This window comes from Hypanus sabinus, chromosome 6 (assembly GCF_030144855.1).
Source record: "Hypanus sabinus isolate sHypSab1 chromosome 6, sHypSab1.hap1, whole genome shotgun sequence".
NCBI lineage: Eukaryota > Metazoa > Chordata > Chondrichthyes > Myliobatiformes > Dasyatidae > Hypanus > Hypanus sabinus.
Genome location: NC_082711.1, coordinates 34,681,394 through 34,693,773, shown reverse-complemented (window position 1 = coordinate 34,693,773; position 12,380 = coordinate 34,681,394). Strand labels below are relative to the sequence as shown.

The window sequence follows — 12,380 nt, the reverse complement described above, 5'->3', positions numbered from 1 at the left end:
GTGTTAGGAAACTGGAGATGCAGCTCAATGACCGGGTGTCAGGGAGAATGAGGAGGTGATAGAGAGGAGCTACAGGCAGGTATTCACTCTAGGTAGACAGATAAGTGGGTAACAGTCAGGAGAGGGAAAGGCAAGAAGCAGATGCTTGGGAGTACACCTGTGGCTGCCCCCCTTAACAATAAGTACTCCCATTTGAGTACTGTTGGGGGAGACGGCCGACCTGGGGGAAGCAACAGTGGAGGATGTACTAGGAGAGCACAACTCACTTCATTGAACACTGCGTCAATGCTCTGCTCATCAGACATTACCATGAGAAAGTATGTTACAGAAAGAAGACAGGTGAATGGGTTTGTAAGCGATAATAAACCATGATGGCATGACAGAGCAGACTCATTGCGCAGAATTATCTAATTCTGCTCTGATGGTCAAAGTGGCAGATGCAGTTTAATCTTTGCAATGTGAGGTGTGGCACTTCGGGAGGTGAAACAAACAGAGAAAATATACACTAGGTAAAGATCCCTTATTAGCGGAGGGATTTTGGGGTCCCGGTCTATAGTACAGAGGAAGTGGTTATGCAAGTGAATAAGGTGGTAAAGGTGGTGTATGGCTGCTTCCCTTCTTTGGTAGGGGTGTTCAGTATCAGAGTAAAGAGCTCATGCTGCAGCTCTAGAAAACCTTATTCCCACTAAAGTACTGTGTGCATTCTGCTCACCCCATTATAGTGAAGACTGCGAAGGATGTAGATAAGGTTTACCAGGAGGCTGTCTGGAGAAGAGGATAGGAGCTAATAGGAAAGGCTGGACAAACTTGGGTTGTTGTTCTCCCTACAGCATCAGATACTGAGAGGACATCTGATAGTGTTTTGTTTTATAATTATGAGAGGCATAGGTAAGGCAGATAGTCGGAATTATTTTCCACAGGCAAGAAATGTCAATCACCAGAAGACAAGCTATCAAGAGTAGCAACACATACAACAAGCTGGAGGAACTCAGCAGGTCGGACAGCATCCGTGGAAATGCTGACTGCTCGTCTCCACGGATGCTGTCCGACCTGCTGAGTTCCTCCAGCTTGTTGTACGTGTTGCTTTGACCACAGCATCTGCAGTGTACTTTGTGTTAACAAGAGTAGCAAACTGCCTGGAATGGAAGGGCTGCAATGGAAACTGGCAGTTTGGTGGAGTTTAAGAGGCTCATGAAGGAAATGGAGGGATGTAGTGTTGTGCAGAAAGAGGACATTATCATAAACTAGCATCAAAATCGGCACAACATATCGGGAGCTGTGCTGTTCTAAATTCTATCACATGTGAAAAGAAATATCTCAACATGTCAGACAACAGAGATGGTGTTTCCCCTCAATGTCATTGGACTGTCATCTTTCTACGTTAATCATATTTTCTTGAATGGAATTTCTTGACCAGGTCAAGCAATCACTGGAGCTTTAAACTGATTTTCATCTCTTCACAACCTCAAGATTTTAGAATGTTTTATTTTGGCTAGGTACTCGATAATCCTAAAGTCCATCATGTTAACTTGAGATTAGCATAAATTTGATTTAAATCAAAGAAAAATCTTTCGTACTAAATGTTATCCTTCTTGTTAAAACCCCACACAAATTACATTCTTGTGTAATGATACCCAAGACAAAAAAGCTGCTTAATTTGTTCATGTACATTTACCACATCTTCAGGGAAAACGGGAACAAAAGATACCCCCACTTACCCTACAGCTTGTTTTACCAATGTTTGCACTGTCTCCAAATTTCCCTGAATCAATACATCACTGAAATAATGCTTTAGCTCTCAGACTCAAAGGAAAAATCATTTGGTACTTAACTAGACCTTAAATGAAAACAGAAAATATCGGCAAGACTCAAGGTCATAGAACAGCACTGGAGGTGGTACATTCCAGGTTGAAGATTCTTTTTCATTCGAGTTCTGCTGAAGGATTTTTTTTTACCTGAAACATTATCAGTTTCTCTTTCCAACTGACTGATGTGACAAGTACTTCTCTCAGTTTCCATCTTTTTATTTCAGATTTCTATCATCAGCATTATTTAATTTCAACATCTCTTTTTAATCTAACCTAAAAATTCTGTTGCTATGGTACAAGACCTCTGATTGAGGACATTCAGTGCTAATGTGATAAAGGTCCAGATTACTACAACAGCATAGTCTCTTGTTCTGTGCCAACTTTGCATTTCATCCAAGCCTTTATTTTCTCTTTTCTTTTGGGAGTTTAATTTTTCTTTAACACAATTTTCATTCAATTCTAATGAAGGGTCTCAGCCCGAAACATCCTCTCCATAGATGCTGCCTGATCTGCTGAGTTCCTCCAGCATTTTTGCGTGTGGCTCTCGCTTTCCAGCCTGTGCAGAATCTCATGTCAGTGAGATTCATGGTATTCAGCTCATTTACTTAGTGATTTGTTCACAGAATGTAGTGACCCTTAATCCTCTGTTTCTAGCTTCTGTGCAGATATCCTACTTTCTTAAAAGAGGGAGAAAATGCCATTGAAATTATGCCATGAAAATCAAAAATAGCGGAGACACCTAACTGAAGAGAAACTACAATGTTACCATCATTCTTCAGAACCACCTTTCAGTGTTAAGTGAAGGAAAGCAATCTCTGAATGGATCTGCCTCTATTCTGAACACAGCTTCCCACTTTATATTTTTACCTGCTGCATGTGGCCCAGGACATTTTTCCGGCAGTCAAACACACCCTTGCCTTCTTCGCTGTACAACTGATAGATGAAGTCTGTTGTGTAATTCTGACTGCAGCACTCGTTTCTGAAACACGAGAATGGTTTGAGTTTAGTCCATCCAATTTACAAAGCCAAGGTCCAAATACTGCCGATTATGGAAATAAAAGCAGAAATACTCCTTCGAAGCTGGCTGATCAGCTCAATGAAATTAAATAAAAACTTCCAGTCCATAAATTTTTCTACGATTCTATAAAAGATCATTTGTGTAGAGCATCATAAGGGACATAGACAGGATCAATGCTGCACGGTAGCATAGCAATTAGCGTCACGCTATTACCGCACCAACAACCCAGGTTCATTTCCCGCCATTGCCCGTAAGGAGCTTGTACATTCTCCTCGTGACCACGCGGGTCTCGTCTGGTGTTCCAGTTTCCTCCCACACTCTCAAGACATTTGGGTTAATTGAACATATGGGTGTAATTGGGCTGTGCGGGTTTGTTGGGCTGCAAGACCGTGTCACCGTCACTAAAAAAATAAATAAACAAACAGTGGGCACAGTCCTTTTCCCCAGGGCTGGTGAATCAAGACTTACAAGGTTTAAGGTGGAGAGCAGAGACTCAATAGAAAACTGAGCGGCAACATTTTCACTCAGTGGGTGGAATGAAATAGCATTCTTCTGGGACCAAGGTGCAAACATAGTACATACAGTCAAGGCACAGCCCGTACAGTTACGATCCAGCGTATAGACACAAGATAACATTAGCACAAGATTCTGAGTGACATGGCCTGATGTCTGATGGTGCGTGGGATGTTGTCCTGGAGCCACGTTTCTGCAGGAACAAGTATGCAGCACCTACACTGGTTCGGCCATACATGAAGACAAATCAGCTTGCCTCACGCTCGGTCAGCCACAAGCAATCGAGCTTGTCTTCCAGGGAGTAAACAGTGGAGAGCAGCACCAATGGGAGGAGTCGGCCCCCAATCCAGCACGGATTGCAGCAGGCCTGCTGCCCCTCTGTTCTCACCCACATCGCCTCATGTCTCCTCTCCCTGGGTGGCTGAAACAGGCAATGCCACGGAATGAGGTCCTGCTCCATGCAACAGCCAAAGCCACACATTTCCCCCGTCATCGGTCTCACCAATGAACCTCTACTGCCCTCGCAGTGTGTTTGTACAAAGCAAGGCAGGGAGTTAAATACCTCAAAAATCACCAGAGCTGGAACCTCCCTTCAGGGTTTTTAATGAGACCTTACTTGTGAAAACACATTGCTGTTTCAAGGGATGGAGACAGATTTCTTTCCAATGTGTGCTTTAAGTTGAAATCCTAATTAACCTGTACAGGAAATGATGCAAAAAAAAACAGCTTATGAACATGTTGTGATGTTCATATAAAATGAACTGTATCTCTGAGGTCAGAATTCTTCCTGCCTCACATCCATTGGATGTCAACTGAACTACAGAGACTAAAAACCAAATCATCATTTCATATCACCTTTGGCAAAAGAAGGACAGTTTCAGAGACTGATCATGAAAACAGTCTTACTGCAGGTTTTTTTTAAAAACAGTTCTCACACTGAAAATGTTGGCCTTGATGACATGCTTTCTCATGGTAATGTCTGATGAGCAGAGCACTGACGCAGTGTTTACCCACAATAACGATCGGCTGAAGTACCTCTGAAGTGAGCTTCCTCTCTTAATACATCCTCCAGCTCGCTGTAGCCCTCAGAGTCAAGAAAGGAACAGAGGTTCCTGCTTTATGATGTACTGCACATCCTCAGCATTCACCTGTCTTTAAACGAGGAGGATACTAACTTTGCCCGGTTCAGTTGATGTGCGCTGACAAATTCTTTACAGATGTGCCAACCACAGCAAAGTTTGTCCTTGGCTGCTCCTACAAACTTCTCTTTCACAGGATCTCACGGGGCCTGAAATGACTTGGGCACCGGTTCTCCAGGACACAGCTGATGAGCACCATCGAGACAGGCTTCACCAGGTCCGGTTGTGTGCTGCCCATTGTGTTCACCTACCTCACGTGCACAGATGGTGACTCTGCCGAGCAACAGCAGAAGAGTCAAGTGGGGGGGAATCTCGTCAAGGTGTGAAGGACCGCACGAACCTTCAGCAGTTGGGATTTCATCCCTGTTGCTGGGAATAGTCGCACTCGACGAGGATTGGCAAGGGTAAGTGGAGCCCTCCTCCTACTGGCTCCACAACAAATCCACCGGCAATGACTGATGTTCAAGAACATCATCGGTAGAGTGTGTGAGGAAGTATCTACACCTGACAGATGCTCAGCTGGCCCCCTGCTGTGCTCTGCTGCAAGTGTGCTGGAACCAGCAGCCCAAGTTGCTGCCCCTGAATTTACAGCAGTATCTAACAGGTTCTTGGCTCAATTCCCCAGTGTCCACTGGAGCTTGCTGCACTGTGTGTCCATCCATACTCTGAACCATATCGTTGCTGCTTCTCCAGATCTGCTTGCTACTCTCCTCAGTTTCTTCACCACTCTCTTTTTTTTAAAGAATCTTTTTATTGATACGTAATCATCAACAGCTATAAAATGATACAAAGCTTTAACAGATTAATATGCATTAATAAAGCTGAAGAAAAAACTATCTTGAAATATAAAAATGGAAAAAAAAATATTTTTATTTATTACTCTGGTTGACTGTCTTGTCCACATTTGGACTGACACTGCCTCAGACTCAGCATCTCAAATTATTGTCCAGCGATACTTTATCAATTACCACAGCCTGGTACAGTGAGTGATGGGTGTGCATCTATTTCTGCAGTAGCTTCTTTTGAAAGGTGAGCCACTGATGCACTGCTCAGCCCTTGTGTGCTCTATTTAGTGGTGAACACCCTCGTGTTTCCAAGTAGGGGGACCTTGGGCACTTCTCACTTTCTACTTTAAATGAGGGTTCATCTTTCTTTGGGGTTGAATCTGAAGCAGAGGATGAAAGCTCAAGAGGAGGAATGGGGAAAGATCTGGGGTGAAGCATGACCGGAATCTGGTCCCTATCTTTGTCTGCGTTGATTTCATCCTCTGTTGAGTAACCATGTTGAATTAGAGGGCTTGCACCAATGGTCGGTTCTCCAGTCACCTTCCCAAAGAGATGACCACCACTGTCCAGGTCAGTGGCTGCTTCATACAAGGAAGTCTCCACTTCTCGCTCCTCCACACTTACTGAAGCCTCTACACAAGCTTTCTCCAGTCACATTTCAATTTCCTGCCTAGCGTACGTACACTGCTGTCATCCTCTGGTGTGGGCCCGTGCTGCGGCTATGCCAATCATGGATGTGTTTAAGCATCACTAAGCTGCAATCGATGCGCCATATTCTGACCTGACTTCCAGGGCTGGGTGATCGACTTTGTTGAGGTTGGAATCCGACATTTCGGCATATGGTGTTCAGACGCATTACCACAGACGGTGCCTTTGAAGACAAGTTATCTTTTCACTCTGCTGCCCTCGCAGTGCGTGTGGATAAAGCTGGGTAGAGAGTTAAACACCTTCTCAAAAATCATCCGAGCCAGAAGCTTCCTTCAGGATGTTTAGTCAGATCTTACTCATGAAAAGATATTTCTGTTACTAGGGTAAATAAAGAGTGGATGGAAATAGGTATCTTTCCACCGTGTGCTTGAAGATGAAATCTGAATTAACCTGTGCAGGAAATGATGCAAGAAAAAAAAGCCTACATACATACAAAACAACCTGCTTGCAAAACAGCACCTCGAGGCCAGAACAGAACAAATGAACCGCACTTGCAGTATTTTATATTACTGATGTCCAGCAGGGTCTTGCAATCACAAGAAAAATGTTTAGTTCACACACTTGCGCCATTTGTTGGACCCAGAGAGGCTTCTGTGACCAAGTGCACCACCATCTTACCAAGATGGTTGAGGGTGGTACATCAACATTTAAGTGACAAAAGATGGATAGGAACGGTTTAACAGGGAGATGAGCCAAATACAGGCAAATGGGACCAGCATAGATGACACAGGCCGGCTGGGTCTCTGTGCTGTATGACTCTATTTGGCTCATTCTGCTCAAAGTGCAGAAAGAAGGAGAAAATGAGGCACAAATAGGCTGGACAGTCAGAGTATTTTTCCCAAGGGTGGAACTGTGAAGTACTAGATTTATGATGAGATGGCAAAAGACCTAAGGATATTTTTGGTAAGTTTTATTTTCCTTTTTAAATAAACACAATAGTATTGACAAACTGGAGACAAATTGTCTAAAAAATTTTTTATAAACCTACCAATTCCCATAGTTATCTTGACTATATTTCCCATCCTATCTCCTGTAAAGATGCTATTCCCTTTTCTCAGTTCTTTCATCTCTGCTACATCTGTTCTCAGAGTGAGGCTTTCCTTTCCAAGACATCAGATATTCCCCTCCTTCAAAGAATGCGGCTTCCCTTCCTCCACCATTGAAGCTGCCTTCAGCTGCATCTTCTCTATTTCCTGAACATCTGCGCTCACCCAAATTTCCATCACCTTAACAGGGGCAGAGTTCATCTTGTCCACATCTACCATTCAATGAGCCTCCACATCCAACACATCACTCTCTACAACTTCTGCCATCTTCAATGGGATCCTACCACCAAACACATCTTAACTTCCACCCTGCCCCTCCAAACTTCCCACAGAAATTCTCTTGTCCATTTGTCCCTTCCCAATAATCTCCCTCCTAGCACATATTTCTGCAAACGAGTGAAATGCTACATTTGCCCATTCACCTCCATTCAGGGCCCCAAGCAGCCCTTCCAGATGAGGCAACACCTCATCTGTAAATCTGTTGAGGTCGTCAGTGATCCTGATGTAGCCTCCTCTACATTGGGGAGACCCTACATAAATGAGTGGACTGTTTTGTTAAGCACCTCTGCTCAACCCGCCAAAAAATTAAATTTCCCGGTGCCCAAACATCATAATTCCTATCCCCATTCTGACGTGTCAGTCTATAGCCTGCTCTTCAGCCACAATGTCACTACCAAGATGGAGGAGCAACATCTCATATTCTGTCTAGGTAGCCTCCAGCCTGATAGAATGAACATCAATTCCTTCTTTCGGTAATTATTTTGCATTTTTTTCCTCTTTTCCCCTCTCCCCTTCCCTCTCCTTCAATTCCCCACTCCTGCCTCTTACATCATCTCCTCAGCTCCTCCTATTCTTTCTCCCATGATACCCTGTCCTCTCTCATCACATTCCTTCTTCTCCAGCCCTTTACCTTCCCAACTTCACCTATCACCTAGCAATCCTCCTTCCCCCACCCCCCAACCTTTTATTCTGGCATCCATCCAAGCAAGGCTGCAGGCCCGGATGGTGTCAGCCCCACGGTGCTCAAAGCCTGTGCCCCCCAGCTATGTGGAGTACTTCACCATGTCTTCAACCTGAGCCTGAGTCTCCAGAGGGTTCCTGTGCTGTGGAAGACGTCCTGCCTCGTTCCTGTACCGAAGATGCCGCACCCCAATGGCTCCAATGACTACAGACCGGTGGCATTGACCTCCCACATCATGAAGACCCTGGACAGACTTGTTCTAGAGCAGTTCCGGCCTATGGATAGGCCACACTTAGACCCCCTCCAGTTCACCTATCAGCCCTGACTAGGAGTTGAGGAAGTCATCATCTACCTGCTGAACCATGTCTACACCCACCCGGACAAGCCGGAGACCACTGTGAGGGTCATGTTTTTTGACTTCTCCAGTGTGTTCAACACCATCCACCCTGCTCTGCTGGGTGAGAAGCTGACATTGATGCAGGTGGATGCTTCCCTGGTGTAATGGATTATTGATTACCTGACTGGCAGACCACAGTACGTGCACTTGCAACACTGTGTGTCAGACAGAGTGGTCAGCAGCACTGGGGCTCCACAGGGGACTGTCCTGTCTCCCTTTCTCTTCACCATCTACACCTCGGACTTCAACTATAACACAGAGTCTTGCCATCTTCAGAAGTTTTCTGATGACTCTGCCATAGTTGGATACATCAGCAAGGGAGATGAGGCTGAGTACAGGGCTACAGTGGGAAAATTTGTCACATGGTGTGAGCAGAATCATCTGTAGCTTAATGTGAAAAAGAATAATGAGCTGGTGATGGACCTGAGGAGGGCTAAGGCAGCGGTGACCCCTGTTTCCATCCTAGGGGTCAGTGTAGACATGATGGAGGATTACAAATACCTGGGGATGCGAACGGACAATAAACTGGACTGGTCAAAGAACACTGAGACTGTCTACAAGAAGGGTCAGAGCCGTCTCTATTTCCTGAGGAGACTGAGGTCCTTTAACATCTGCCGGACGATGTTGAGGATGTTCTACGAGTCTGTGGTGGAGAGTGCTATCATGTTTGCTGTTGTGTGCTGGGGCAGCAGGCTGAGGGTAGCAGACACCAACAGAATCAACAAACTCATTCGTAAGGCCAGTGATGTTGTGGAGGTGGAACTGGACTCTCTGACGGTGGTGTCTGAAAAGAGGATGCTGTCCAAGTTGCATGTCATCTTGGACAATGACTCCCATCCACTCCATAATGTACTGGTTAGGCATAAGAGTATGTTCAGTCAGAGACTCATTCCACCGAGATGTAACACTGAGCATCATAGGAAGTCATTCCTACCAGTGGCCATCAAACTTTACAACTCCTCCCTCAGAGTGTCAGACACCGAGCCAATAGGCTGGTCCTGAACTTTATTTCCACTTGGCATGATTAACTTATAATTATTTAATTATATATTGCGGCTGGTGCAGCTGTAACGAAACCCAATTTCCCTCGGGATCAATAAAGTATAACTGTCTTTCTGTCTGTCTGTTCCCCCTACCTTCCCAGTACTGAAGGAGAATGCTGGCCTGAAGCATTGACTGCTTATTCGTTTTTACTGATGCTGCCTGACCTGCTGAGTTCCTCCAGCATTTTGTGCGTGCGCTCTGGATTTCCAGCATCCACAGATTATAGACACCTTCACTTGCATTTTCCCTTCAAGCTGAACAACATACCAACAAGGAAAATCGTGGCGTTTAAACCCTGAGGCTTCCTTTCAACAGCACTGTGAGAATACTTCACCCGAAGACTGCAGTGGTTCAAGGGAGCAGCCCACTGTTGTCTTCTCAAAGGTAGTCAGAGATAGGCAAGAGAGCTGAAATCCCTAAAAATCAAATTTAAAAATTTCTCACCTGAGAACCAGACCACGCTGAACACTTGTTTTCATCTTTTCTGTCAAATGTTCTACATTGCACTGAAAAACAAAATTAGAAATGCATAAAGCAACCGTCATATTTCAAGATATTAACTGAAAGGCTGAAAATAAAATATTTTCATATTTCCATGAGTGGAGCATCGCCACTTGCCAGTAAGCTTTGCCAAACCCTGCTGAGAACGACAGCAATATCAGAATCATAGCACAGCTCACAGGGCCCAAGGGTCGAAGTTCAATATATAACATTCATTCAAACAGGGTAGAAGAGAAATAAAAGAATGAGAACAAATCAGATGAAACACTAACTAGACACATTTTCCCCACTGGTTATAAACACCAATTAGCTACCTTATTAATACTTGGCGGTGGGGAGGGAGGGGGGGGGGGTGGAATCTAAATTTGAGCCAAAAATTCAGTTGTGTAGTGATAGCTGTAATGCACTACCTGATAGATCTGAAGTATTAGCTTGTTGAAATGTAGCCATGATATGTGTGCAGGCGCTGCTGAGCGTACAGCAGTAATGCCAATCAGTGTGTAGACTCACTTACAATCACTCTTGCAACACTGAAATGCAATGTGGGGACACTGCAGGAACTGAGTGGACTTGACCAGGAGAGCAAGTCAAAACAGGAAATTGGAAGCCCACCTCAAAGTGGTCTAAAACTGATCGGCTTGGTGGAGACTCCCCCACTGAAAGCTTTCTTGAAGGATTAGCCATCTCTAAGGTCTCCTTTCCTTGGGTGTCCATCTCCACACGGAGGAGAACCCAGAATGAACCCTGCTTCAGACATCTAATTCAAGAGCATTACCTGGAGCTCTGGTTCCCATTGGTTATCCTAATAAATGCTCCCATTTATATCCCATGAATTCTTTTAATTAAATCAACATAGTAACTTGGCATTTTTTGTCCCACCAAATGATTAATAAACCTCAGAGACTGAACGTGCAGAAGTGCAAGAGACACAGATGGGCCATTCAGCCCCTCAAGTCTTTGACATCATTCTGTCGGATGCATGGTTCCCTGATCTATTTGCCAAAGGCAGGGGAGAGTGCAAATAGTAACAGAAGCTGGGAGGTGATGTGTGATGGTGACAAAGGGCTGAAGATACACAGAAACATAGAAAACCTACAACACAATACAGGCCCCTCGGCCCACAAAGCTGTGCCAAACATGCCCCTACCTCAGAAATCACTAGGGTTACCCAAAGCCCTCTATTTCATTAAGCTCCATGTACCTATCCAAAAATCTCTTAAAAGGCCCTATCGTATCTGCCTCCCCCACTGTCAATGGCAACCCATTCCATGCACTCACCTCTCTTTAGGTAAAAAAAAACTTACCCCTGACATCTCCTTTGTACCTATTCCCTAGCACATTAAGCCTGTGTCCTCTTGTGGCAACCATTTCAGCCCTGGGAAAAAGCCTCTGACTATCCACAAGATCAATGCCTCTCATCGTCTTATACACCTCTATCAGGTCACCTCTCACCCTCTGTCTCACCAAGGAGAAAAGGCCGAGTTCACTCAACCTATCCTCATAAGGCAGGCTCCCCAATCCAGGCAACATCCTTGTAAATCTCCTCTGCACCCTTTTCTATGGTTTCCACATCCTCCCTGTAGTGAGGCGACGAGAACTGAGCACAGCTGATGGAATGTGATAGGTGGAGCTTGGTTTCAAAGAAGGAAGGTGGGGAGGGAGATGGGAATAGTCAGAGAAGGGAACGAGTGAGAGTCTGGGGTGATGGGTACATGGAATTGGTGTATGAGGGGAAAGAAACTGGGTTGGTGAATTTAGGAAGAAGTGAGTAGATGAGGAGGAGAGAGAAAGGGGATTGAGGGGGACCAGTTTACCCTAAGCTGGAGAATACAATGTTCACGCAGTCAGGTTGTATATTGTATACATTTCTCTGACATTAAATGTATCTTTGAAACTTGGTCAAATTGGAAGAATGGGCAAAAAAGTGGCAGAGAGAATACAGTGTTGAGAAATGTATGATAATGCATTTTGATAAAAGGAACAATGGTGCGGACTGTTATCTGAAGGGGAAGAAGGTTCAAATGTCAGAGGTGCAGAGGGAATTAGGAATCCCCATGTAAGACTCCCAGAAGGTTAATTTACAGGATGAATCTGTGATAAAGAAGACAAATGCAATACTGGAATTTATTTCGAGGGGAATAGAATATAAAAGCAAGGAGATAACGCTGAGCCTTTATAAGACACTAGACAGCCAAACTTGGGAGTATTGTCAACAGTTTTGGGCCCATATCTCAGAAAGAATGTTTTGTCTTTGGAGTCCTGAGGAGGTTCACAAGGATGATTCCAGGAATGAAGGGGTTAACGTATCAGGAGCGTTTGTCAGCTTTGTGCCTGTACTCACTGGAAATGTGGAGTGACATTTGCAATCTTGCAGTCCTCTGGACCATGCCAGACTCAAGAGATTCTTGGAAGATCATGACCAATGCATCTCGGGTTGGAATTGAGGCTGTATGCTTTGAC

The 12,380-nt window shown here is 44.7% G+C and overlaps 1 protein-coding gene across 4 annotated transcripts in view; it reads right to left on the bottom strand.

The window, feature by feature from the left end:
* pfkpa (phosphofructokinase, platelet a) overlaps positions 1-12,380 on the bottom strand; it is a 119,383-nt gene that overhangs the window by 8,932 nt on the left and 98,071 nt on the right. For all 4 annotated transcript variants that reach the window (XM_059971919.1, XM_059971917.1, XM_059971916.1 and 1 more), the window contains 2 exons: positions 9,864-9,925; positions 2,676-2,787 (listed from right to left, as the gene is read on the bottom strand). In XM_059971919.1, coding sequence (XP_059827902.1) covers positions 2,676-2,787; positions 9,864-9,925 — 174 coding nt within the window. The remainder of the gene's footprint in view (positions 1-2,675; positions 2,788-9,863; positions 9,926-12,380) is intronic.